The sequence below is a fragment of the Catharus ustulatus genome, chromosome 20 (genome assembly GCF_009819885.2).
Source record: "Catharus ustulatus isolate bCatUst1 chromosome 20, bCatUst1.pri.v2, whole genome shotgun sequence".
In the NCBI taxonomy this organism is placed as follows: domain Eukaryota; kingdom Metazoa; phylum Chordata; class Aves; order Passeriformes; family Turdidae; genus Catharus; species Catharus ustulatus.
The window spans coordinates 5,550,588-5,578,550 of NC_046240.1; the positions used below are offsets into that span (position 1 = coordinate 5,550,588).

Genomic DNA, 27,963 nt, shown 5'->3' on the forward strand with positions numbered 1-27,963 from the left:
GGGTGTTAGAGGAAAAGAGAACATAAAATGCAAGGAAAAGCTGTAGTGAGGCTCACTGCAGCAGGGGAAGGCTGCCAGGCCAAGCTGGAACAAGCAGCTGTAATATTTTGATGCAGCTCCTTCATAAAAGGTAAAAAAAAACCTGTATAAGGTAGTTTTGCAAGACAAAAACAAATGACCAAGCAATCTGCAAAAAGAAACATTTATTCTTAGAAAAAGTCAGTTTATGTACAGCAAGCCCCAGAGGAAGAGGAACACCCTGCAGTCTTCAAGACCCTTCCACCGTGCCTTCTTTGACGATGACTCGTGCAAGGTTCCGTGCAAGAGCAAGCCTCAGCATTTCCACTTTGGTTGTCTCAACATCATCATCCTGGAAGGGAGCAGAGCCTGGGTTAGGGGACTGCACACAGCAAGGAGCTGCTGATAGGGTCTGTCTCTGATTCAGGAAAGTATTAAAATGCAGGTCAGTGAGAGGTATTTATCTCACATTTACATGCACCTCCTGAGAAGAGCAAAAGCTACATTTCCTACTTAATAGCTCACCCCAAGGCAGCACTGTCAAGCCTTTTCATTCCCTGGATGCTGCAGGGCTTTGCATGTGCAGCAAATGGATCCCTGTTGTGTGCCTGAGCCAGACTGCTGGATGGCAGCATCTCAGCTCTTCATTGTAATATGCAATTATTTATCTGGGAAAAGCACCACAGTCCAGTGCAGAACATGGGGAGTAGGAGCACTCCTGCACTGGGTTTGTGAATACTTCAGTCTCTTGTTGATGCTTCATTTGACTTCTTGATTTAAAGCCACTGTGCCAGTCTCTGGAACTGTCCCTCTCTTATGCCCTTACTAGGAATATAAATGCAGAGTTTCCCTCCCTGACCATTCCCATGGCCCCCTCAATTCATTATGCAGTTGTCCTCAGAACTGGGACTACCTGGAATTTCTGCTTATCTGGATTCCCTGCTGTCAGATCTTCCAGACATCGCATCAACTCATAAGTCTGCTCTGCTGAAAATATGACCTGTGGAAATCAAAGTTTTTACTGAAAAAGATCAAATTTAAGGACATCATATACAAGCTGAGAAGGTAATGCAGTTCAAAGGAAGAGAATGCCTTTATACTCCCACAGATCTGCTCTAACCCCTGAAATCACAGGATCCAAGGATAATTCAGGCTGGATGTGACTTTGGGAGGTCTCTAGTGCCACCTCCTGCACCAAGCAGAGTCAGCTGTGAAGTCAGAGTGCCTGATCTGGGTCTGTAATTGCTGAATTGTCCTTGATACATCTTAAAGGAAAAACTGTGCTTAGAAGGTGGCACTGGAACAGTCTTCAAGCCAAGTACCCAAAGGATCTGCATGCAGTGTGTGCTAAAATTACCAGTGCAGATGAATTCCACTGCTGCTGTAACAGCAGGGAATCAGAGTCAATTTATCCCTCACTGGGTCCCTGTGTGTTCCCACTGCTGGGACACCTGGAACTGCCATGCACAGGTCCTGGCAGGAGCAGGAAGGAGGATTCACTGCTTTGAGCTCCCATGTCAGGAGAAAAGAAAAGGTCCCCTGGGGGGCTGTGTGTGTGAGCAGGACCTCACCTCCTTCTGCTCCAGCAGCGGGAGCGCGTCCGTGAGCAGCGTCATCCAGAAGGAGCAGGGGGCGATGTGAGCCGTCATCAGCGTCAGCAGCAGCCGCGCCGCCTCCGGGAACCGCTTCTCCCCGTACAGCCGGTGGAACTCCCGGTACTTCCCTGCCAGGGATGGGGGAATGAGCCATCAGGGGCTGCTGGGCCTTGGGAGACCCCTCTGCTCACACAGAGCCCCCAGCAGAATCACCCCTAACCAAAACGAGCCCAAAGCAGCCTGGGCTGGGGGGATTGGGAATCTGGTGACGACAGAGCCTCCCTGAATGGGCAGCAACACCGTGCTGCTGTTCTGGGTGAGCTGCTGGGTTTGCATCAGCCTGGTCAGGTCTGCTGCTGCCTCATGCTGCAGAACAATGCCCCAGTGGCATAGAGAGCAGAGAGAATATCCTTTCTGAGGTCACAGAGTATGAGGAGGTCTGAAAGGCTGAACCATCTTCCTTAGTTGTTTAAATGGAAACTGGAATCTCTGTTCATAGGGAAAGTTCTGCATTTGCTAAGAGTGAGTGAGGTCAATATCCAGCATGAGAGAAGTGACTGAGGATGGAAGTGGGGTTCATTCTGTATCCACTAAACTGTCACAACACTGGAAGTTAACAATTTCCATTCAGATTGACTAATGATTGAGCTCTAGGCAGAGACATGAGGAAGTTGTCCAGCAGGTTCTAAAAACTACAAGGCAAAAACAGGCAGAAATGTTTTCAGGCCTTTCAGGATTGTTTAGAAAGAGCAGAAAGGGAAATGGCTTCTCTGGGGATGACAGTTACCAGATGATGCTGGGCATGCAGAACTGAGAGATTACCAATTTGATAAGTCATGTTTAGCTTCTAGACCTAACTTAGGATAAACTTTAATGAAAGAAATTCAGTTCCAGTTTTGCAAGCTGGAGCAAGTGGAAACAGCTAAAACTGATGCTCAACCTCCCTGTAAGGGTGGCACATCAGGTAGAGGAAAGTTGGTCCAATGCTGACAGCTATTCCAAATTCCTATCAGATTCTGGTCCCTGATATTGAGATTCCTAACTCACAGCATCAGAGAAACCAATTTCCTGTTTTGGTCCAAGAATCAAAGGGCACAGAGCAGCTGCAGGGAGAGGGGCAGGTTACCACAGCCTGCCTTGTGCCAGGCAGGAGAAGGAAGCTGTGGTACCTGAAGGAAATGAGCTGGAGGCCCTCACTGTCTCTGGGCACAGTGCTCAGTGAGAGGGCAGAGAGGGCTCTTGTTCCAGTGAGCTTCACTGGCACACTGAACCCACACACTGGAGACTTTGGAGAACTTGGTAAAATTATAACAAGGTCAGCCTAACTTAAACCAGTGGATTACTGTTCCAGTGAACCCCCAAGGTAGCATTTGCTAGTATTTCAGAGCCTCTCAAGGTAGTGATACAGTCTGGAAAAAGAAGTTCAGAGTATGAGGAGCAGGAACCTGGTGTGAGGGCAGTGGTAAAGGCCACCCCTGGTACAAGCTGCATCCCAAACCACATTCACCATTTGCATTCCCCTCATCCCCTAAACCAGGAGACAGCCAGACAGAAGAGCATAAATCCAAGTAATTCCATGGAGCTCTCCATGACAGACCAGCATGGACACTGCAGGCAGCTCTCACCAAGGAATGTGAGCCGGTCACTGAGCAGCATGGACGGGCCCAGGTTGTCAATGAGATCCAGGTCAGAGAAACAGCCCCTTTCACAATAGTCCTTAAGGAATCTGGGGAGAAAATAGAACACAAGGAAAGCTTAGAGGGGAGACATCATCCATATCCATTCTGTACCTCCTAATGCCTCCCCAGAAAACTTGACTGTAGCTTCAGTTCCATCTTAAACAGCCTCTGCGAGGGTTTCAAAAGTTGTCAAACATTCCCTGGAAGTGGCCAAGGAACTGATGTAATGTACATTTATTTAAAAGACACTTCATTGATTCTTCTGCATTCTGTGGTAGTTGAGATCTATTTTTTAAAAGAAGTAAGTGAAGGAAGGCAGGCAGGAAGCTGAGGCTGGTGGATGCCTAAATAACACTCTCAGATCATAACAAAAGCTCAGTTTTTCTGCTGTGTAAAAAAGTTGATATGCAGTAGGAACAAAAACAATGCTAAAAGGTTTTCATCTGTTTTGTCACAGCCTCCATTATGCTGCTTTCTGCAGAGCTGCTTCCTGTGATGGTTTTTTTTCATGCTTCTGTTGAAGGAAATGTAATGATTCCCACTCCCTCAAACACCAAACAAAACCCCCCCCCAAACCTCAGACTAGCAATCTCTTACCACTCCATTTTCCAGTGCTGAAGACAGAGTGTTGCCTGGCCACCTACCCCGAGTGCAATTTCAAAATTATACTCTTAACTATGCAGAGACTGGTCTATGCCTATTTCCAATTAGCAAAACCCACACAACATGGATTGTTAGAGATCACAAAGCATAAAGAGTTGCCAGAGCTTTTGCTGAGCCAAGTGTCAGTATTGTCCTCACTTTGATAACAACCTTCCACCCCCAGAAAAGGTCAGGAATTTTGAGAGGCTCATACAAAGCCAGGGACACAACCACTCCTTGATGCAAATTTTTAGTAGTAGAAACAGTGAGATTTTTAGTAGAAACAGTGGCTTAAGTGACTCCCACTCACTCATTTGGAGGTTGTGAGGTGAACTCGATTACAAATAATCAAATGAATAAAGCACAGGTGGGGATTATCCTCACCCAAATCAGCCCCTCAGGTCACTGTCTGGCCCATCAGAGGTCTGTCACAGCAGGTGAAGGGCAGAGGACAGAAGTTGTTAAAGCTCCAAGGGGGTTGGACTCTCAGATAAAGCCAATCTGTTTTGTCTCTACATGTCAGGAAGCAAAACAACACAGAGAAGGCACAGCTGGGGGTACTGCAGAAGAGACCACCCCAAGGTGTTTTCTGGTTCACAAGGTGCCTGGCCCCACCTGCAGCAGTGGGAGTTTCCTGGCCCTGGACACAGCAGCCACATCCCCCTGTCCCCCCCATGCTGGGAGCTGCTGGCTCAGGCTCACCGGTCCGAGATGAGGGTGGCAAAGGCCGCGTCCTTGGCTCGGATGCTCCAGGACAGGGCGGAGCCCAGGCGGTTGTTCCGCAGAGCCTTCATGGCCATGATCTTACAGATGCTGCGCACTGGGGGGATCAGGCAAAGGAGGGGAACAGTTACCGACTGTCAGTAGGTTCAGCTGGACCACTGCAAAACAAACAGGCTGAAAATGCACTACCTTGTTCGTGCATCTGCCTCTGCTCACAGATCCTCAGCACCTTGAGGGCCTTCTGCTCAGTGCTGAGTGGGATGCGCTCGATGTGCAGCTCCAGGTACACCCGGCCGTACTCCGGGCAGTGGTCGAAGTAATCCACCCCCAGCTGCCACAGGCTGAGAGAGAGGAGAAATCACCACCATTCCCACCCTAGACATCTTCAATGAGCACAACAGTAAAGCCTCAAAGAGAATGTGAGCTTGCATTAATAATTGTTAGCTCTGATTAAGTTTATATTGTCCTGAAATGGCTTTTCCTTTCTACCCCTGTACCATAACTTTGGAATGCCACAACTTTGGAATATGTGCAGCTTGTAAGAGCTTCAGTGCAAGACACTCTGCACAGTGGCAGGAGTGGCTGTGCCCAGGTCATGAGGTGTGAAGGGCTGTAACAGACAGCTTTTGTCTCCATTCAGGAAGGGAAATGAGCCAATCTTGTACAATCCCTTAGGGACACCTCTGCTGAAATTCTAACAGTGGCTGCTCTAAGTTTTGCCCTTTTACTTCACGAACATGCAGTTATTTGTTTTGGCTGCCTCAATCTAAGTCTGTCCTATGAGTAATAAAAGTTGGTACCTGTGATGGGAGAAGAGTCCTGAGGCATACTCCAGCAAGAGGAATTCACGCATATTTGAACCAAAACTGGAGGGAAAGAGAGCAAATATCCAGATATTAATTGCATCTCACTGGAAAAATCTGATGACTATTTCACAAGTACTGTCAATTTCTGCAGCATGTTTTCTTTTTTTTCTTTCTCTGGGCTATCTTAATCAGCTTTAAGATATTAAAATAATGCAAGTGAATACTTACTAGAGATTGTGAGACTGCAGGAGTTTGCAGTGATCCAACAGGTCAGTCAGATGAGCCACAAACCACCAGTTGCTCAGGACAATGCTGTGTTTAAAGCAAAAGAAAAAGCTAAGCTTAACACTACCAAAGACTGTGTCAGGTGTTCCACAGGCATTTCCTAGCAATACACAGCTCTGTTACAATCTGGCTGCAATGTCCCAAACCTAATGGAATACTTTTAATTGCTGCCAGCTTCATCTATTTTTGCTGAATCTTTGCAAGGTTGATGAGGGTTCTGTACCCACAGCCCCTGCCCCAAACAGACAGAAGCAATACTGTAGAATTAGAGAATCAAAAACCTTAAAACTCAACCTGCATTCCTTGATCACTTGATGTATCTCAAATTCAAAGGCTGCCATTAAAATCAGGTCTAGAGGCTCAGGGCTGCTCTCTCCACCCAGGAACAGGTCCATACTAGACTGTGGAATGAGATGACAAGACATGATAAATGCAGAAGCAAAGACATTTGTTTGGATGTAACAGTTATTTTATGGGAAATAACAGGTCATAGAGGCAGAACACAATAACAAAATTGAATTTTCCTCATTTTAGCATAAGGGATCCGGGAAAACAATTTGCAGGAAGAGTGGCAATGTTATGACACTGAAAAGTGGATCTTCAATAATTATTTATCAACTTTATCACTCTCCCAGTCCTTTACAATCTCCAGACAACATCTTACAGGCATGTAGTTGCTGTAAGACTTTTCCCAAAGTTTTTCTCTCAGTGCAGTAACCCTTGTGTGCTTGAAGCAGTGAATATTTGACTGATTTTATTTCCTACCTGTGCATAGAAGCGCAGCTCCATCGGCTTCACCGTCGGGTGGGAGTACAGGAGCCTGGTGACCAGGAAGTGATACCATGTGGTCATGAGCTCCTTCTTCTCCAAAATGGCATCCTCATCTCCCAGCAGGATCTAATGGGACACAAACACAGGAGGAATGCTGCAGACTCAGCAATGGACATAGCTGCACTCCAGAGGCATTACTCCTGCTCTGCAAAAGTGAGGATTTATTCAAAATTACATAACAAAGATCTTTCTCACAGCTCAGTTTTCAAATCAGCCTTAGGGCCTTGGACAGGGAGAGGAACCCATCTGCCCAGTTTGGCAAATCATCAACACAGGACAGGAGACATATTAAAGTCACTTATAGCTAGACTGGGCTCCTGAAATCCTCAAGGATGGATTCAATACTTCAGTCCAGTTTCCTTTGTTCCCAGCAAAAACACACCTTGCAGATGGACTCCATGTGGGGATTGGAGGCAAAAGTTCCATCCTGTAGATACCTCTGACACTCCTCGTGCCAGTGCTGCCACTTCAGCTCCAGCTCTGTCAATGTCTGGGTGTTGCCAACCTGAACAGAGGGAATAAAGGAAACACCAAGTCAAATCACACCATGCTCTTGGGCCAAACTCCCACTCATAAAAAGCTAAACATGAGGTTGCCTGTCATCTATGTTGATCTGTCACCTAACAGACTTTTACCTGAATTGTTGGGTCTTTGGGCAATTCAAGAACACAAATATTGTTATTGTGAAGGAGTAAGGCTGAGATGTTCTAAAGGGGAACAAACTGTTACAGGGGACACAACTGGGTGGCTTTTCCCAACACACTTTTGTACATACACTGGGCACAGGCATCTTCTTCATCAAGTCATCCAAGATTTTGTACATGTTCATGGATGTGGGATTGGCACTGGCTTCCTTGGAGAGCAGGTGTCGCGCTTCGTCCATCCGGCCTTGGAGCACAAAGACATCCACCTGCAAAAACGCCCAGTCCATGAGCTCCACACTGGGCAAGGTTCTGGAATACTCAGGAAAGGGATCAGAGGGGCATTTCAACCTGTGATTCAGGCAAGGGGAGTGGAGTTAAAATGTTTAAACTGCAGGCACTGCTGACTCAAGTAACAGTGTCGGGCTTGACCTCTATGGGTCACGAAGGATGAGGAGGAAAAGAGAATGGCTTCATTCCAACAGGGAGGAGAAAGGAAAGCACAGACATCAATTCCTTTTAAGAATCTTCCAGGTGGTGATACTCACCACGTTCCAGAAGAGCTTGTGTTTGGATGGACTCTCACTGCTCAGGACTTCCCTGACCATGCTGTCCACGTCGCACACGTGGAGCCGCACCCAGTCCAGGAGGCGCAGCAGCAGGGGCCCAGCTGTGCAGACACATTTCCCTGTCAGCTCCCATGTGTTTGCTCCCAAACTGCTCTCACACATTTCACTACATGAGATTTACTGTCTGGATTTCTACCTGCCACCCCCAAATTACAGAGTTCCTTAAGCAGAGAGGCCCTGGGAGCACCCAGCCTCTAGGTTTTGCTGTGGTAACACGATCCAATAGAAAACTCAAACTTGAAGAAATAAAAACTGAGTGATCCAGATCATAAATCTTGCAATGCCAAGAGACAAATAGAATATTTCTGTTTATTTTAGTATCATTTCATTATTAATAACTGAATATGAGGAAAAAATTTAGCACTAGTTGATTAATTTAGATTATTTAATCTATAATTTGTGAATCTCTCCTGAATTCTGGGACTTGAATAAGTAGCACATTTGTTTGCATAATATAATTTTCTTCAAAAATTATTTCCTACTTTACAATGCCAATGTAAACAGACTGACTTCAAAAATGGCAACCTAAAGAAGTTGTATCAGAGCTGTATAAATGTCAACTGGCATTGACACATTTGATGCTTAAAGACATGTTTAAGCTTATAAATAAAACAGATTGGCAACAACTTTTTATATCCCTCCTCTTCATAACCTTCTGACAAAGAAACAATTTAAATCAGAGTGAGGGAGAAAAGCAGAAGGCAAATTGAATAGCTTGAGATAATTCAATATAAAGAAGGCAATTAACTGAGGCAGAAGGGGTATTAAAAGGCTTATTGACACTCTGCATATCTCTAAAACATTAAACTATGACACAGTGAATATGATACACATTTTAAACAAAGAAACTCTTCAGTCTTTACACCAGGACAGTTCACAGCTCACCTGTAGCTGCTTCAACAAACAGAATCTCACAGAGGTTCCAGATCAGCTCCATTGCAGAGAGAATGGAAACCTGAAGGAAATGCAGCAATAATCTGTCACCAGTCAGCAACCTAATTGGTTTTATTTTCAGTCTTTCTGCACTTTTAAGACTCAATACAAACATTGGAGGAAGAAAGAACAGCTAATGAAGCAACATCCCTGCAGCTGGCAGGACAAAACTGGTGTGAGCACTCTGCTCTTCCCAGAACACTCCCTGGATCTGACAGCTCACTGTGAACACCCAGAAGTTACCAGAGGCTGAGCTGATTGGAATCAGAGCTTGAGAGGTGAAACACCACACAGCAAGTCTTAAACTTTTCTTGTCAGCTTGATGACAAGAAAACACCACATCTACAACAGCAAATGTGTTTATGACATGGCAGTGAAATGAGGTGTTGGGCATCTTTTTGTTTCAGAAGTACAAGAATAAACTATTCTTGGTCATGCACTGCACCTCATATATAAGGCAGAGTTAAATCTGAAGTGCCTCATGCCACAGTGAATTCACCAGCCAGTAATCTACGTTCAACCTACAGGAGTGCAGATTACCTGAGTGCTGTACTGGCCTTGCAGGGCAGGGTCCCGAGTGGCAACTGAGGGAAAAACAAGGAAAGTCAAAAAGCAACATATTTACCTCTGAGTATGACCCTTCTGAGCTTTAATAGCTTTCCATATATCTGCCACATAAGATACAAAAAGGCTGCAAGTCCCCAGAAAATCAGTTACAATACGGTGGGAAAAATCAGTCCCTGACCAGATTTACAAAACAACTTGGAAATCTCCAGCATGGAAACAGAGTCCTGGTAATTCCTGAAACCCACACGTGCTGTTGTACAGTAGTTGCAATAAGACACCATTACAATCTTACTTTCATAATTGCAACTGCTGTTTCGTTTTCCTGCAGTAAGAGAACAAACAAACTTACCAGCTGCCTCGTGCATGTCCTCCATGCAGGCTCTTATCACTGAGCGGTAGTTTTTACTCACTTGAACCAATCTGCCAAACACAAAATGACTTTGGTTGGAGGGAGCTGTTGGAGTTTTAGTGCTATGCCCCCTAAAGCCTCGCAAGTTTCTCTGCAGCAGCAACGCCCAGTGGGTCCAGCTGGAATCAGTGAGACTGTGCCACACTCTACCAGCGTGGTTATTGGAAGGACCTGAGCCTTGATTTGTAAAATCCCCCCAAAATGGTCATTCCCAGAGCTGGTAAAAGCAGCCTGGCCAGCTCCCGGCTGGGGAGCGGGTGCCTCCCACCCTCCCCATCCACTCACTGCGCCTTCCGCGACTTCCCCGCCAGCTCCTCCTCGCTGCGCTGCAGCCCCATGAAGATCCCGTGCGACTCGTTGAAGAGTTTCCGCAGGGTCTGGATGTAAATGTCCTGATCCCTGCGCACCACGAAGACCTGGGAGGAGCTCGGGGCTCCATGCCCGGTACCTGCAACAGAGCCCGTCAGCGCCGGGATAGCAGTGCCCGCCCTGCCCTCACCCCAGAGCCGGGATGGGCACGGAGAGCGGGACAGCACCGGGAGCGGGACCCACCTGCGCGGTCGAAGAGGGTCTCGCACACCAGCACCTCCGCGGGGCCCCAGGCGAAGCAGAGCTGCCGGGCCGACGGGTCCGCGCCCGGCACCACCTGTGAGGAGACGGTGTCGGTCAGCGGCGCCCCGGCCCGGCCCGGCCCCGCACCGCCCGCAGCCCCGCACCGCCCGCAGCCCCGCACCCCCCGCCCATCCCGCACCACGAGCGGCGGCTCCGTGTCCGGCTCGTCCATGGCGGCGGCCGCGCTGCTCCCGCTCCCGCCCGCCGGGCTCCGCAGGCCCCCGGGCTGCCCGCGCTGCCGCCTGCGCGCCCCGAGCTCCGCGCCCGGCCCGGCCGCTGCTGCCCCGGCGGAGCCGCCGCCCGGGGACGGGAAGGGGCACGGCGGGACCGCGGCTCTCCGCCGCCTCGGGGCAGGCACCGCCGCCCGCCCCGGATGCGCCGCCCGCTCCCGAGGCCCCGCCGGGGCGGGACAGGCGCCGCTCCGCCCCCGCCCGAGCCGCCGGCCCTGAGGGCCGCGGGGGGGTGCTCCGAGCCGGCTGTGCGGGCGGACGGACGGATGGGACCGCATCACAGTGTGCCTCGTTTTCTTGTCAGGACAGATTCAGTGCTGGGTGGGAGCACTGCTGGCCCCGGGTCTGTAGTGCAGTGATGTAGCTGGTCAGTCAGCGTTCACAGATTTACCGAATAGGCCAAGATGGAAGCACCACAAACTTGGGTCCAAACTCCCTGCTCTGCTCCAGCAGGCTCATCCCAGAGCACACAGCACTGGATCGTGTCCAGACAGTTCTGGAATATCTGCAGTGAGGGAGACCCCACACCCTGAATGATCTCTGTGCAAGTGCACTGTCACTCACTGTTGTTTTCATGCTCGCTTCAGTGATTGCTGTGTCCCCGATTCTTTATGCATGTCAAACTCGTGCAGGTAGAGAAGCCTCTAGGATGTTGAAGGTAACGCTGTGGAGCTCTTGGGCATTGATAAAGCTGATGAATCAAATTATGTGCTCTGACTTCAGTGATTTGCCTGCAGGTTGGAGAAGGACTTGTAATGGAGCAGGACCCCAGCAGGAAGAACTGCCACTGTTCTCACTCACTCATTCCCTCGCTATCCCCTGGACACTGGGCAGAGGCACCTTCTGAGGCTGCTCGAGGCTCATCATCTCTGTGAACCCTGGGAGCTCACGTACCATGGCATTCAACTCAATAACCTGGTAATAAAATACTAACAGTGCCCTGCTCCTCTCCTTCCATTCTCTCCTCCCCACTTCTGTGTACTCCTCACTTTTTGCCTGTGCTAACCAATAACCAAGTTCTTCAGCAATACACTTTTTAAGTCAAGTACTAGCAGTGCTGCTTTGTTGGTGTCACAGCTGGAACCAGTCCCTCTTAGGCTGTGGTGCCTTCCCAGGACGCTCACTAAAAATTAACTTTTCAAGATAACGTAAATCGTTTGCTGTCCTCATATGACAAATGCTGCAACACTCCATGGCTAAATTGCCCTTTTTTACTTATCAGCTGCTGCATCCATCATTTCCAATAAAAATAAAGCCAGCAATTATCTCTGGGAAGAGCATGTCATGTAACCAATCATGCTGAGAAAAGGAAGTGGTGTCTGTTCAGGTCAGAAGGAATGAATTTTTGCAGGTAGAACAAATTTAATACTCAGCTCCTTGAGAAACTGAAGACTCATCAATTTTGAACCATTTATCATTGGTAAGGGTCTGTGTTTTGTTATTTGAGGATGTATTTGAATTTCTGCTGTACAAAGTCAAATTCACCTATTGTCTTACACAGTGGTCCTGCTCTGTGCTGCAGACTTGTGAGGATGTTAGTGGGCACCCTAGATCCAAAATACCATTCCACACATCACTAAAAGCTTTAGATGCAAATCAAAACTGGGTGTCTCAAAACTCAGGAGTATGAGGCCTCCTGCCACTGTTCCTCAAGGCCAAGGTGCTGCTTTTTAAACTGCAGCAGTTTCTTGTGAGTGGAAGAATATATTTAGAATATCCATGTAACACTGTGTGTGGGGATCCCACCGTGTGGGACAGTGTCCTCTGCTGCTCCCAGGTCCATCTGTGTAAAGAGACACTGAAAGTTGGAACTCTTTGATCTTCTCCTGCTGTCTCTTGGCACACAGCATCACTCCCTAAAAGTGTCAGTGGCTTTTCATATCCACAGCATCTGTTGTTCTTAAATGGATGATTCCTGCAGAAATCATCTTGGGAAAGGTGAGTTTTAGTATGAAATTTTGACATTTTTTAGTCCTCTTGAACACTGGAGCTCTGCTCATATCTGGAAGTGAAACCTTCCTGCTCTCCTCTCAAGGAGGCTTCTGTGCCTCTCCAGTCCATACAGTTGAGCAGAATTGGGAATTTCCATGTCAGCGTGGAACTTCACGTTGCTCAGAAAGGCTTTGGAACACAGGCTGTGGGTCCAGCATGGAAAGCAAAGAGAAATTTTGTGGTTTACAGTCCAGAGAAAAAGAAAAAAAACCAACCCAAAGGTCTGCTGAGGATAGGAGTTAGTACCTTGTGAAAGGAATCTATTTGGGGAACAGAGGGAATGATCAGCATCATCAACAGGGAAGGCACAGCACAGGCAGGGCTGTAGGCAAAAGGTATTTTCTATTCCCAGGGCTAAGCCAGAATTAATGAAGAGCAAAGCCTGAGTAAAGGACTCAGACCTGCAGGGTCTGAGCCAGTAACCTGATGCACTCGTTTACACCTCCAAATTATTGCTTGCTTTTGGTTCTTGTCTTGGACTCAGTGCAAAATAACACCCAGTTCTAAAGGGGCTGGAGTTGGTTTTGTAGGCTAATGCTTGCTGATGTGCAGGAGCATTTATCTTCTGCCTGTAGCTGCTTTGGTGTCAAAAAAATTAAAGTTTTAAAATCCCAGCATAAGGGCATGTATATGGAATGCCTGTGTTCCCTGCCCTCTTCATCAGAGGGTGGAGAATTAAGCCAAAGAGCTCTGCAAAATCTAGATTTCTTCCTTATAAAACTGCAGTACATGAATGAAACAAAGCATGGAAAATTTTACTCTCACAGAGATGGAATTTCTCAGGAATTCTCACTGTGACACTTCCCCATTCACTTCCCTTCAGCTTGCTGCATTGAAGAGGAGGAGCTCAGAGGGACAAAAAGCTTTGCTTTGCTCCCCTCCCCTGCAGCCCAGACCCTGCAAGAGTGGGGCCTTTGTAGTTCCCAGTGTGGCTTCTCCCCCCACAGCTTGTTCCCAGTGCTGCTGTCTGGCCAGCTCCTTTGCAGGTTTTAGCAGTGATTATTGTCAGCTCCAGTTTCTCAGAGTTTCCTCTGTTGCTATGTAAAAAGAAAAGCCACACAGAGATGAGGTTTGTAGAAACCTGCTCTGTCATTTGGGATCTCTGTGATTGGTGGTGAGACCAGTGCTGGTGCAGCTGAAGCCATTTTCAGCCTTTCTGAGCACGTCTAACTCCCATATGTTCTCATAAATTCTAGAGTATTTTTCCTGTCTTTTTAGCACATTTGTTCTATTTGTGATGCTGCCTTAACGTGTGTCTCACTTGATGCCATTCCTGCCTTCAGTTCTTTCATGCTCAGGCCTTGGCCAGTTTCATTCCACCTCCCCAAAAATCCTCCTCTGGGCCTGCAGCACAGGGATCTTCAAGAAGGGAGGAGGAAGAAGTGACAAGAACAAAATACAACAGCACCACCAATCCCAATGATTCCTCACACTTCTCTGTGATGTTGCATCATCTCTAAAAATAGAACTTAAGGTTCATTGGGAATCACAACTCATATTTTGTTCTGTGAAGTCCCCCATGGGTTTGGAGTTTCGCTTTAAAAAGCCATGGATGAGATGGAAGGGTGGGGATTAAGGTGCTTTTTTTTCCTTGTTCTTACTAGTAGTTCTGCTTCTTAGTGGTGATGATGGACTTGAGAAGGTCCAAACCAAGTTGTCCACTGCTTTTCAGAGCTGAAATAAAAGGAGAAGGGGGATCATAGGAGCCAGAGGCATCACACATGAAGGGGGATTTGGGTAGAAGCACATGGTCTTCCCCAGCCAGGGTTCTTCTCACCTCCCAGTACCTTAAATAGAAAATAATAGCATAAGTAATTAAACACAGAGAAAACAGGCAGGATCAATTGATTGATCTTTTGATGATAAATCAAGTAAATTGACACAGGCAGGAGTGGAAAGCAGAGCTCAAAGGAGGATCTGAGTCGCAGTCACAATTTGAAACAGCATCTGTTGTCTTCTTGGGTCAAACTGAGCACTTCAGTGCCTGGGATTTTTTCAGAACTGATTCATTAAGATTCTTCAGGAGGAGTAAAACACTGAAACTAAAAGGTTATATGAAATTTCAGGCTGAATTTTGGACTAACAGGGACGGTAAAAGGCTTCACTGCTCACGTTTTGTGGAAGCTCAGGTGGCTGTCTGGGCCATCCTCCTGCCTCAGGCAGGGCCATGGCTGTGCCATTTCCTCAGCCGGGGACTCTGATAAAAGTTTGGCTTCAGCTTCCTCTGCCCAGTGGGTGTTACTTTTCTGCAATTTCCAGAAATTGCAGTAAAAATCAAATCTGTGCTCAGAAGGAGGGAGCTGGAACGTGAAGTAACGTGACAAAGGCAGAGGAGAGGAACTAGAACTGACAGTGAAAGCAAGTCTGCAGCTCTGCCAGTAAGTGAAGCTTCTCTTCAATCAATATTTCACTACTTGAGCAGTTATTCTGGACAATGGTGCAGAAAGTTTTGTCCTGCCAGGAGCAGGGGGTGTGTGACCACAGAGCCACCTTGGTGTCAGGGCCCAGAGTGTTCCACACAGAGCAGCAGCAGCATGGAGCGATCCCTCCTGGAAAATCCATCCCTGGGGTCCCACAGGGATCATTTCTGTGGTGTTTCTTTTCCATCTACATGATGTAGAGAAGCATTTGACAAATGATGGTGGCAAGTGTAAAAAAAAAAAGACACAGGAACTGTTTTGTGTGAACCTCTGACATCTCTGGAGTTACAGAGAATTTTCTCCTTCCTTCCATTGAAATGAACTTTAAGAAGCCACATCATTGGTGGTATATGCTCTGATTTATGTAGTGTAATTTATGTAGTGTGATTGTTGGGGTACTGCAGGTGCTCAGTTCTCTCTCCCAGCACAGCTCCCCTGACAGGGCCAGCCCGGGGTTGTGGGGAGGCTGCCACGCCACCAGCGTCCTCCATAACACAGCGAGGGGCACAACCAGGAAGAGATCTGATGAGGCAGAGACATCAATGGAGGTCGGAAAAGGCCTCTGACATCAGCGAGCTCAACCTGTGCCCCAACAGCACCTTGTCAACCAGAGCATGGCCCTGAGAGCCACATCCACCCTTCCCTGAGCACCTCCAGGGACAGGGACCCCAGCACGTCCCTGTTCGGTGGGGCTGGGGGTGGGCACGGGAAGGTGTGTGCAAACAACACCATGCGAGGCACTGAGGGGGCTGTGGCCGGCGGCCCGGCAGGTTCGAGAAGATTTGAGGAGATGTAAGATTCGAGGGAGCCAAGGGTGCTGAGGATGGCCAGGGGAAGTTGAGCTGGGGCAGGGCGCGGTGTGAGGCGCGGTGCGGGGCGCTGAGGGCGGCCCGGCGGCCATTTTGCGAAGGACAATGCCCGCCGCGCGGGGCGGGGCGGGGGCGCGCGCACGCAGAGCGCGGGCAGCGCGGCCGCGGCCACGCGCGCGCCCCTCCCCTCGCTGCCGCCGCTGCCGCGTTATGTAACGGCCGCGGGGCGCGAGCGCGCGCTCTCCGCCCCCCTTCCCCCTCCCCCCCGCCTCGCCCCCCCGTCCGGGCCTGGCTCCGCCCCCTCCCCGCGCGCCGGGGCCCAATGGGCGGCGGGAACGCGCCCGGGGGGGAGGGGAGAGCGCGCCGGGTGCGCGCACGCACGGGGCAAGGCGCGGCCCCGCGGCTGTGCGTGCGCGCTCCCGTCCCCCCCCGCCTTCCCCTCTCTCTGTGTCCCTCTCTCTCCCTCTCTCCGCCGCGCTCGGCCGGCTCTGCCCCCCCTTTGTGCGCGCTCCGAGCCGCCCCCGCATCGCCGACTCGCCATGGCCGACGAGAAGCCCAAGGTGAGGCCGGCGCGCTCCGCAGCTCCCGCCGCCACGCTCGGCCCCTCAGGCGGCGGCCCCGGCCCGAGCCCCCGCGCCGCCTTTGCGCGCCATTTTCCTGCGCGGGTGGGGGGGGTGAGGCCGCGGCTCCCGGGGCGGGCGGGGGATCCCCGGGGAGAGGGGGAGCGAGCCTGGGCTGCCTTCCCGCCCTCCGCGGGGAGAGAGGCAGGTCTGGAGGCGGTTGTTGCTGCCTTCCTCCTCCTCCTCCGCGGCCGCAGCATCCCCGCCGGCCGCCTCGGCAGCCGCTGCCCTCACAGTCCCCGCACAGCTCCGGCCCCTTTGTGCCGCCTCGGGCCGGGGGGGCCGCGGGGGCTCCGCTCCACACGGCAGGAATTAACAGAGATAACCGCCGGGGGGTTGGCTTTTTTTTTTTTTTTTTTTTTTTTTTTTTTTCTTTTTCTATTTTTTTTTTCCTCTTACCCCTCCTTCCTTTTTTTTTTTTTATTTGTTTTTTTTTTTTTTTTTTAGTCTGCTCACCCTCTCGTTTTTTAAACCGCGTTGGAAGTGGCGGAGGGCGCGGGGCCGCGCGCGGGCTGACACATGGCGGGACCCGGCTCCCAGGAAAGAGAAAACAAAGCTGGGCTGGGGGTGCGGGACAGCCCCATCCCCGTCCCTCTGCCCCGAGGGACAGCACGAGGGACCCATCTGCAAGTTGATCCTCCGAAGTTTTTCACTCCGAGAGTCTCGGGCTGCCTCATGTGGAGTTTTTTTAAACGTTTTCTGAAGGAGGAGACTTGGGCCGCTTCGGGTTTTGTCACGGTTTCAATATAGCCCTGTAAAGTACCAGAAAAGTTTTTTTAATAAGGATGTGAAACGGTAGGAAAAAGTTTGAGATGCAATGAGAAAGAGCCTTGCTGCTGGTTGGGATCACAGTTACGACACAAATCAGCTATAACAGATCATAGTTAAAACATGGTAACTTAATTCCCTTCAGTGGGAGCACTGGTGTTGCATGTTGTGCTTTTGATTGAAATAACTTTTTTTTTTTTTTTTTAATCCGTTTTGAACACCTGGCCTGGTAATTCTTCATTGCTAAATTTCCAGTCTGCAAAATGACAGCTAATACCAGATTTTTTTTTTTTTTGGTATGTGGCTTTTTTCCTTTAAATTTTCAACTGAAAGGTGCTGACCTTTATTCCCTAATTCAAGGTTTCAAGTCAGTAAACAGCTTTAATATCTTTATTTCCTCCTTCTTAATAACCTGTTGCACTTTGGTAAAATGTTAACTTCTTGTTTCATCCCTTTTTAAAAAAGTGTTGGTTATTATTTTTTTCTTTTATTTCCTCCACAGGAAGGAGTGAAGACTGAAAACAATGACCACATTAATCTGAAGGTGGCAGGGCAAGATGGGTCTGTGGTGCAGTTTAAGATTAAGAGGCACACACCACTTAGTAAACTAATGAAAGCCTATTGTGAACGACAGGTATGATCTCAGGAGAACAGTTTCTGGGGGAGAGCTGCTCTCCACAGGGAGAGAGGAAAACAGTTAAAGTCTTAAAAATTAAGTGAATATGTAAAATTATAGAGATTGAGCAGAAACTAATTGTGCTGTGGGAAGTTTTTTGTCATTGGGGTTTGTTACAGGGTGGACTGAGAGGGTTACAGGAAATGGGTGAAATAAAGATCTGTTGTCATCTATGAAATCTGCATTTATAGGTGGAGGTTTCTGGGAGGTAACTGCTGCTCTACTGCTCAGAAATATTAATGTGAGAGGGGTGGGTTTGGGATGAACTTAGGGGAGAGAGAGCAAAGTGATAATCAGGGATTTTTATAGCTCTGAGTAACTTCTTGGACTGGTCATTGACTATTGATCAATTAGCTTAATTGTACTGGGATGAGGAGGAACCTTGAGAAGGAGCTTGTACATTTAATGGTGAGCTTTGTTTTTTCTCTTGTGGCCTGGTTGACAAACCCACCCCAGGTACTTGCTGATGTGGTGGCAGCTGCAGCCAGTGTGTGTGAGGCTGCAGGCAGCTACTGCAAGTTTTAAAAACACTTGTTTGAGTAGAGCTATGGAGCTCTTCCTTCTGAAGCTCCTAATTAGGGAAATTTTATCTGTTATCCACATTTTTTAGTGACTGTCTGCCTTTGAAAAGTTCTAGCTCTACAAAGTGTTCAGAACTTGTGAATTTTAAATTTTTTAAAACACAAATATTCAAGGATGCTATTGCATATAATAAAGTCACTATGAGGTATTGATGCAGCTATTATTTCATCAGCAGGAAGAAAAACCCTGTAATTCACACAGAGAGTGGTAAAACCTCTTCAGTTTATCCTGTGCCACAATAGAATAAGAGTGAAGACAGGAAAAATTAGCTCTTGCTAACATGTGAATATGTTCTTGTACGAGTGTTCTGTGGAGAAATTAGTGAATGTTGAAAGCTGTGAGTTTGTTTTTCCTACCTCAGTCATACAAGCTCTTGTTATATTTTGTAAATCACTGTTGCTTTTTGCAGTTGTAGAGTGCAGTTATATCTGCCTTTCAGGGAATTTGAGGATTGCTTATTTGTCTATAAAGTCCTGGCATATAAAATTTTAGAAGTGTTATTCATTCTTAGTTTGAAACAAGCAAGGTTCCAAATTGTCTTAGATTGCCAAAATGTTTATTCTGCTTAAAGAAAAACAAAAACAAGGCTAGCAAAAAAAACCCCAGGTATCAATTGGAGGAAAATAATCAGTAAATCTTGAGACTGGGAGATTTTTTTTCTCATCTCAGTTTTAAGCTAGTAAGTATCCAAAGAATATTTTTGTGAATGTGGATTTGTCATTTAGGTGCTTAGTTCTGAAATTTTGCTTAAAAACATTTGTCCTGCATGTCTCTAAAAGTTAGATTTTATTAATGTATTTATCTAACTAGGTGCACCCCAACTTAAATCCTTAAACTGTGGAGTTTAGAATTCATTTTGGAGAGATGATAAAGAACCTAGCAACTATAAAGGATGATAATCATGTGTTGTGTGCAGTAGGTCTGAAATGGAAGTAACTAGAGTGATCTGTTGAGAAGATCAAGACTATTTGTGATTATTTGAAGTGGTGAAAAAATCATCCATGGATCATATCTCATGTTTTGTGGACACTAAGCTCACCAAAGGACAGTTTTTAAGTGTATTTTCAGCTAACATTTATTTAGCTCATAAAGTTGTCATGAACCTGGTAAAAACCAACACTCTGGGAATAGGAAATACATGTTTTTAGAAACACAGTGTGAGAGAAAAGGGCTCAAACCAAATGGTGTGTGCAGAAATGTGTTGCTGCCATGAGACTGAGCCACACACTTTGCTTAGACCAGATGAAATTCTGAGTGAGCACTGCAGTGTCTTGGTCATGCTGGAGAAAGCATTTTGCTGTGAACCATCAAGTTAATAAAAAAAGTTGACTCACATTTATTAAAATATTTTTCCTGACAAATCTACTCTTCAGAAATAATTACTACATTGTTTTCTGTTGTGTGTGACATCTGCTCTTGCCAGGCTGAATTGAGGCTTCTCTAACTCAGAGATGCCAAAGCACGACCCTGCAATCCATTGGGTTGGCTTCAAAACCAGATTGGGCTCTTGGATACTCTGAACAGAATGGATAGATCTGGAAAGGAAGTTTGTATCCCCAAATGTCACTGGCCTGCCTTTGCAGGATGTGGGGTGCTATAAAATACCTTGGAAAACTCAGATTTTGGAGCTGATGTTATCAGTAGGAGAGGTTGGTTGTTATTCCCATTTTCCAGTCTGTTGGCTCAGGTGAGAATGAGAGATATTCTTCTAGGGATGGAAGAGGTCAGCAAAATGGAGTGGTATAAATTCAAAATACTGGCTAATTTCTGGGAGTAGAAAATTCTTTCATTTTTTCCATCTGTGCATGGAAAAACTTGATATACCAATTTCTTTATAGTAGGAATTGGAGATCAAAAAGTTTCCATTGCTTACTCCTTGTTGCTGCAGACTAGTTTTGTTGTTGCATTTCTGGAAGAAGTATTTTAGAATACCTGTGTCTTTGGAGAAGATCAAAAAGGAATGTTGAGTGTCACTGTTGGACATTTGTTACCTAGAGTGTTGCACCTAGTTTTTAAGTGAATTGCTCAGAAGCACAATAAACCTGCTGGCCTTTGGGTGCAGCAGAGATGGCTTTATTTTAACTCGGTCAGTGGGGGCACTGTTGCTTCTCGTGAGTTGTTGAACACAATGCAGTGTTTAATACAAAACAGATTGCAGTGATTTGGAGTGAAATGCCCAAAAGTCAGGGCATGAGGGAAGAACAACATCTCTGGTGGCTTTTAATGATGGTGCTGCAATTCAGTGACAAGTTCAAGAGTAAACTGAGTGCTTTTACATCAGATTTATTTCCCTTCATGTTGCTTCTTTTTGTGCAGGGGTTGTCAATGAGGCAAATCAGATTCCGGTTCGATGGGCAGCCAATTAATGAAACAGACACACCTGCACAGGTAAACAGCAAAGCAAGGCTAAAGAACCACTTGAAATGTGCTGCAGGAGTTGGTGCTTCTGTTTCCTATCAAAATGCTTTTGTAAATGTGTGCATTAGTGATGGAACTGGATCTCTTGTGCCTTTATTTCGGTGTAACTAGTTCAGGAGAATTAGAAATGGAATCCAGGACTTTATTTAGTGTTTTGAGTAATAAATCTGTATCACTGTAATAATAAAACAAAAATTAAGTACAGTGTACAAATGGTGAGTCCTGTAAAACTTCTGCTTTATTGAAATCAGGATGGTAAGTTAAGAATTGCATTTTTCTTGAAGCAATGACTTTGTTTTTTATATAAAAGCTTGCCAGGATGTTATCAGAGAGATCCTGTTTGCAAGCTTGCATTTGTAATACAAAAGTAATTTTTTGTTGTTTGTAATCCGAAGCTGTTTCAGCAGCATTGAATTAATGAACATGGTGAAGTTTGGGTTGTTGTAAGTGTTTGAATGAAGGCCATTCCAAGAACAGAATGGTTCCCTGTGGCTCTGGAGCGTTTTTCTGTCTTGTTCCATGGAGCTGTGTTTAATCACCTCAGTGATAGTTTTATCTGCTGTTCAGAACACTTGTAACGAAATAATGGACTTCAGTTTTTAGTTCTGAATTTTCCAAGCTCTTGCTTCAAATATTGTGCCTCTTGTGACCTCAGTCTATGCAACTTCTTAATTTGCAATACTGATAATTGAGGCAACAGGGTGATTTTTCTTTGCAACCATGTTTTGCTGAAGCTCAGGATCAGTCTGTTTATAGCTGTGGTGAATGGCGTAGACCAGTTTGATTTCCTGTTCAGAAATACAACTTGCATTAGTTACAGCATCTCCTTTAGTTTTGGTACAGATTTTGTCAGTAGGTGCCATTAATGTCCCAGGAATGCCAACTATAAAAACTAGGGTGAAAAAAGAGAATTATATTAATGAAGTATTGTTCTTCACTGGTAATTGTTACATGGTTACATGCAAAGTGTTTTTAATTTTTTTGTGCTTGCTGTCCTTGGTTTTACTGCCTGGTTGGGCAGAGGCCTTAATTCCAGTCTGCTTCCCCAGTGCTGTGGCCATTTGAGCAGCAGCAGCCAACTGGAATTGTGGCCATGTTCTAAGATAAACTGAAGGAGTAAATAGGAGAACAAAGGTGCAGTGGCAAAGCAGGCAACAGAAATCAAATATTATAAATCTGTTTCTTAGGAATCACACAGTGTACCCTGAAGTTAGTACTAGAATTCATTCTAGGTCAACAGTTATCAATTGGCATTTTTTTCTGTGCAGTTTCTTTGCTTTTGAGTTAGTGAGTTTCGTTAAATGTACAGAGGGGTGGTGGTGGAGGGGAGTGGGGTTAAGTTGCATAAAAAATAAACATAAAGTCAGGAACTGTAAGAACAACCCAGGCTGCTGTAGAGATGTGAGAAGAGTTGAAATACCTTTTTTCTTTTTTCTGTTGTAGTTGGAAATGGAGGATGAAGATACAATTGATGTGTTCCAGCAGCAAACAGGAGGAGTTTACTAAAACAAACACACAAAAAAGAACCTGCTACTTTCCTCTCCAGAACTGTGCTCCCACAGGCTACACTTCACAATTAGAAAAATGAGACTTGGTTCAGCCACATCCTGACTACTGCAGTATAGTTTTCTCTCTTCTCTCTGAATTTTTTTCTTATTCCTTTTATTGTACATAAAGTAACTGGTGATGTGCACAGACATAATGCATATTTTTTTTTAACTAAATGGCCAATGGTATGTTTTGATCAACATTTAATGGAGATGGGGTGGGAAAACAAACTGGTTCTGTGAAAATGCCCCTCTCTCCGTTAGTGGCATGCTCCTTCTACTTTTACAGAATCACAGATAAGCCGAGTTATCTTTCTATTCCAGTAAGTTATTTTGCTCTCACTGTTCAAAAACAAAAACCTTGCATACCTTGTTTGATTGGATAATTTCAATGTTTTTCTTTTATCATTGTAAAACCAAGGGCAATTTTATAACTTTTTTGTACGTAGCTGTTACATGTAGAGCAATCTCTGTCTAAGTAGGGGTAAATTACTCTTTAAAAAAAAAAAAGAAAAAAAAAATCCTAGATAGTTTTCCCTTCAAGTAAAACGTCTTGTTGTTTAAATAAACTTCTTGTTTAAAATAACCAGTTTTCTTTCTTTTTCTGTGGAGTAATAGTACTCAGCACCTGTATTTCTTTCTCTGCAGCACTTTATGCTTCTCAAATCTCAGCTTTCTCTGTGGTAAGTAAGCATAATCCCCCTTGTCTAGGCAGAAGACTTGGAAAAGGAAAGGCTTCCTTGAGACCTGTCAGTCAGCAGTTGAACTGGAAATAGAAGTCAGTTTTCTCTTATTTTGATTTCTTTTTATTTTTTTGTGAATGTTCTGCTAAGCCAAAACTGTTTGATTAGGCAAACTGCAAAATACTGAACTACTTAGTAATGCCTTTGGGCTGAGCTCTTTTTGTCAGTCTTTAATAGAAGCATCAATATTGTTGTTGCAGTAGTTATATTTAAGACTCTGTATTTGAATGCTTATTGATGTAAACATTAAGTTAAAGAGAGCAAATAATTTCATTAACCGTTCAGTTTACCATGGTATCAAATGGGAGCTGCTTGGAAATGTAAAGCAAAAATAAAAAATTGAGTTCTGTTTTTGGGTGTATTTAGCTGTGGTGGTGGAGATTCCAAGCTCTGCTTTACCCCACTCTGCTGTTGTGCTTGGAGGAGGGAAAGAGGCTGAAGTACTGAAGGGAGATGTAGTGATGGTGGTGTTTTTCACAAGTTTTTTTTCCACAGTTACTGAGTTCTTAGGGAAACTTTTGGGGCAAGTTTAGAGGTTGGAGTGAAATCCATGGATGTTCATGGAAGATTATTTACCTGTCAAACCCACAGCATTCTGTGATGTCCTAGGCATGTTCCAATATTTTAGTGCTTGCAATAAGTTAATGCTTTTTTTAGTTACAAATTTCTTAGAAGAGGCCACTCTTTGGTGGTGGTTTTTGTAACAGTTAATTCAAGGAGTGATTATTACATGTGGGGCCTGTGCCTGCTTGAGCTGAAAGTTTTGTGGCAGAATGATGCATGTGTGCTTTTAGCTGTGAGTTGTGATCTGTTTGTCTTCTGTCAGGAATAACACATTTGATGCTACATTAGTTCTGTCTAACAGAGATACAGGGAAAGTTAACATCTGTTTTTGCAGTTGCTTTTGACTCTAGCTGAAGAATATAATCTCCTGTGTGTCTCTGTTTAATTCAAGGAAATGCTACTGTTAAGCAGATTATTTCTCATTCTGGGATGTATTTTGTAGACTTCTGTGGTGTTTTGCAGGATTGAAATGCCTTCTTTTGGACAAATGTTCATATGTCCAAACTCTAAAAGGCCTAGAAAAATCTACTTTGAAGAAAAAAAGGAGGGTGGTGGGGGAATATATTTCACCATCTTTCCAAGGTTACACATGGAATACATTGCTCTTTGGCTTTAGAATCTCTGGCTTTTAAGCTGGCTAAACTTCTGATATCAGTGTATAAAATTCTTTCAACTTGGTGTCATGCCAAGCCTTTTCCCAGGAGAAAGCTGTCTTTATCTTGTTTGGCCAAAAAAGGTGTTTTGACTTGCTTTAGTTTCTGAAGAAAGGGTGAGGTCTCCTTAAATACAATTTGTTTTCAGCTTAAGTTAAGATCATGAAGCTTAAAGCTCCCTGTTGTATCTTGCCTTGTACTTTTTATTTCCTGAGGCAACAGAAGTCAAGTGACAGGTACTGAAGAGAGCTTTTAAAAACAATGTCTTCATTTCCTGAATTAGGTGAGTGTTGCTTCATCTGTCATGAACTTAAGTGCAGCATTCACCTACATTCCTCCATTGTTCACATCTTTTTGCTGTTACCTGGGCTTGCTCATGTTCCTGAGATGATTCCTCTAACAATGCTGAATGGTGTTATCTTAGGTGGTGTCTGCAACCAAGAACTGTTAGTCTTTTCTGAGATAGTGTCTTGGTTTTTTAATCTAACCATGAAAACAACTTCAGTGACTTAGTTCCTCGAGAGCCTCAAATGTTGAATTTCCATGTGTGTAGCAAACCAAGTGGGCTGATCTCTGATTCTTACATGTAATGCAGAAATACAGTCCTTTTTAAAAAAAATTAGCACTCTTCCTGTGTGGTCTTGCAAATACTTTCTGTCAGAACTTGTTTTTGTCTGCACTGCTCCTCTGGTGCTACACATTTACCTGTGGATTCCTGATGGCTGGAACCCTCAGTGGTTTTACTGTGGCAGCCTCTGCTAAGGAAGCTGCTGCTGAGGGTGATGATTTGGAAGTGGTGTGGAGTACAGGGATTTGGACAATTTGAACCAACTTATTTGGAGTTCACTTTGCTGCTTGGCTTGGTTTGTGGCAATTCCCAGGTTTACACTGGTAGCCACATGGACTTCTGGAAGTCCACATGTGGAGGATAAAGGAAAATGGGCAAGGAGATCTTGTCAGGCTAGTTGGGAGGTAAGTTCTTCATGTTTAATTAAGCAGCAGGGATCTTTCAAGAGCCTGGGAAAATTACCCACAATTTTCAAATAATGCCTTCTAAGTGACTGCCATCCAATTTAGTTATTATTTCTCCCATGGTTTTTAAATGCAAAAGGATGTGAGTGAGTTCTGGTGGATGGCTGGACCCTGCCTTCAGCCTGTGCTGGGATTTTAGTCCTTCAAATGAAATATGGATATGACCAGTTACTGAAAAATAGGTAACCAAAATTGTCAGGTACCTTAAGTAAGGCATTTTCATTCATGGGCAGGGGAGATAATGACAGATGGAAATCACGGCTGGTTTGGGTGGTTGACACCTGAAAATGCTTTTGTTTATCTGCACAGTGGGGATCACAGCCACTCAGGGGGCTCCTGTGGGGTCAGTGGTAACTGATTCAAAAGGGGTTCAGAGTGCAGGGCTGCTCTGACATGGAATCTTCCAAGCTGCCAGGACTGTAAGGAAATACTCCAAGTGGTAACATGAGAGAGATTGTTGTACTGGCATATGGAGGTGTTCTTAACAAAAAAAAAATCCCTGAAGTAACACTAAGATAATTGCTGCTTCAAGGTAACTGCAATATCAGAACAGAGGCAGCATTTGTGCAAAGGTTGAGGTCAAAGTGAGATGGTTTTCCAGCAGGGATTTTTGTTTCTAGTACCTTCACTTCATTGCTTCCGAGTCAGTGTAATGTAAGTGCTGTCATTTGCCTGGTGGATGCTGCTTCTATTGTGTCTCTTACTGCAACATTAATGAAAAGGCATAATGTGACTGGCACAAAGAGAGGAGACTTCAGCCAGCTAGAAATAACTGAATTTCTAAGGAATGGCAATTTCTTTTCAAAGCTAAAGATGAAAAGATACTTCCTTGGTCATCATGTGAACAATAAACCCAAGTATTTTTCTTAGAATTTTAGGTAGTGGCCTCTTCTCAGTACATGTGTGCCAGCTGCTGTGATGGACTCTTGTGAAGTATTATTCTCAAAGCATTTAAGTAACTTGGATTATTACTTATTACCAGCATAATTAATGTATTTAATTCTCTGGTTTATTGAGGTTTGCTCATTCTGCCTGTAGTGAGTTTCCAGACAATGTGTTCTGAGAGGGAATAATCAATCCTTTAGTTTATCTTGGTTTTTAGTGCTTAGTGGCAGGAGGAATTGGTGGTACAGCACTTCTCCTGGGTGATTAGGATGTAGGAGTGTGAGGATAAATGAAAGATGGAATTTTGATCCCTGTTCTCAGTTTTTGACTGACCTCCAAGATGTTTAATTGCAAGGGTATCCTGGTTTCTTCCCTAGCAGCATGGTGGTGTGATCTCACTGTAAGGTGCAGGTGCTGGGAGCCCTGCCCAGTGTTCATGGAATGGTTGAAATCTCTTTAAGGAAGAGTTTTCCCTTGTCCCGGAAGGATTTCAGTTTGTGTGGGAGGGGTGAGGTGGGGTGGGTGGTGCTGTGAAAGGCCTGGCTGGGTGTTACAAAGATCCCAGAAGGGAAGGTCAGCAGGTGCTGGAGAAGGACAAGGGATGTGTGTGAGTCAGTGAGGAGCTGCAGTGGGAATAGGGAAGCTCTTCTATAGGGAGAACTGTAGGTTTAAACAATCCCAGTATGAGAATGACTTTGGAGTACTGGGGAAAGGCCAAGGTTGTGGAAGCACAACTAGCAAACAGAGTTTCTCCTTTGAAAAGGAATATGCTTCAGGGAAACATGACTGCAAAGGATACCCTTTGTGGTGAATTTTCTGTTGGTTTTGGTGGCTTAGATCTCGCCCCTCCAGCATCCAGTCCATGGATCCCATCAAAGCACATCTGGTGCCCTGTGAGGGCTCTTGGAAGATCACTTGGATAAGAAAACGTCACTGTTTTAAGAAAACTGAAACAAAACAAAACTGGGACACTGACTTCCCTTTCCAGGGATCCCTGCCTTTTCCCAGTAAGGAGGAGCACTGGAACACTTTGGAGTCATGACCAGGCTTGGTGGTGTTGGATGCTCAGACAAGAACAGCAGCATGAGTTGGTCACTCTGCTTTTGTGGTGTTCAAAGCTTCATCTCTGCAGCTCTGAGAGGAGTCTGAGCACTGTGGTACAATTCCCCTTCCCAAACAGTGACAGGCTGTTGGGAGCTTCTCCTGAAGATGTAGAGAGGTATCAGAGCAACTTTATCAACTCTTGCAAACAACAGCATCAACTCTGTGGGACAAACCATTGGATTTGTAGGATACCACGTTCCACTGAACCTCCATGCATTGTTCCAGATGCAAAAATCTGACAGCAGCAAATCCAGCTGTAGCAAGGATTGTTTATTAGCTGGCACTTTATCTTCAGCTGTGAATGAAATGGGGCAAAAGAAGACTGAGTCAAATCCTCTTTTTTTGTGCCTGGTGCTTGGAATGAAGAGGGGCTGCTCTCTGTGACAGCCGTAAGTAGCAGAGACTGGCATGAAGAAACCCTTGTTCACAGAAGGATGACCAAGCTGAGGCTTTTCTCAAACCAATGCTCTCTCCTTCCTAACCCTTGCATTTCCTGGGCTCTTGTTCAGACTTCCAGTTGCATTGTGCATTCCTTGCTGGTGGAGTTTCA

General features: G+C 45.6%; 2 protein-coding genes and 2 long non-coding RNA genes across 4 annotated transcripts; 2 read left to right on the forward strand and 2 right to left on the reverse strand.

Moving 5' to 3' along the window:
- Nucleotides 1–188: 188 nt before the first annotated feature.
- On the reverse strand, nucleotides 189–10,571 carry NUP85 (nucleoporin 85). Its single transcript, XM_033076418.2, has 19 exons — nucleotides 10,510–10,571; nucleotides 10,311–10,404; nucleotides 10,044–10,206; nucleotides 9,699–9,769; nucleotides 9,323–9,366; nucleotides 8,735–8,804; nucleotides 7,769–7,890; nucleotides 7,355–7,489; nucleotides 6,962–7,084; nucleotides 6,514–6,645; nucleotides 6,043–6,149; nucleotides 5,692–5,775; nucleotides 5,458–5,523; nucleotides 4,847–4,998; nucleotides 4,637–4,754; nucleotides 3,239–3,339; nucleotides 1,590–1,741; nucleotides 932–1,018; nucleotides 189–370 (listed from the first exon to the last, which is right to left on the reverse strand). The coding sequence occupies exons 1-19, from the start codon at nucleotides 10,540–10,542 to the stop codon at nucleotides 269–271; spliced, it is 1,956 nt and encodes a 651-aa protein (XP_032932309.1). The 5' UTR covers nucleotides 10,543–10,571; the 3' UTR covers nucleotides 189–268.
- Nucleotides 10,572–10,797: 226 nt separating this feature from the next.
- LOC117005454 lies at nucleotides 10,798–11,875 on the forward strand. The gene is made up of 2 exons (XR_004419832.2): nucleotides 10,798–11,258; nucleotides 11,338–11,875. It is a non-coding gene; the product is annotated as an uncharacterized LOC117005454 (long non-coding RNA).
- Nucleotides 11,876–13,326: 1,451 nt separating this feature from the next.
- LOC117005455 lies at nucleotides 13,327–15,886 on the reverse strand. Its single transcript, XR_004419833.1, has 2 exons — nucleotides 14,194–15,886; nucleotides 13,327–13,629 (listed from the first exon to the last, which is right to left on the reverse strand). It is a non-coding gene; the product is annotated as an uncharacterized LOC117005455 (long non-coding RNA).
- Nucleotides 15,887–16,182: 296 nt separating this feature from the next.
- SUMO2 (small ubiquitin like modifier 2) lies at nucleotides 16,183–23,526 on the forward strand. The gene is made up of 4 exons (XM_033076840.2): nucleotides 16,183–16,381; nucleotides 17,712–17,843; nucleotides 20,784–20,855; nucleotides 22,329–23,526. The coding sequence occupies exons 1-4, from the start codon at nucleotides 16,361–16,363 to the stop codon at nucleotides 22,389–22,391; spliced, it is 288 nt and encodes a 95-aa protein (XP_032932731.1). The 5' UTR covers nucleotides 16,183–16,360; the 3' UTR covers nucleotides 22,392–23,526.
- Nucleotides 23,527–27,963: the final 4,437 nt, after the last annotated feature.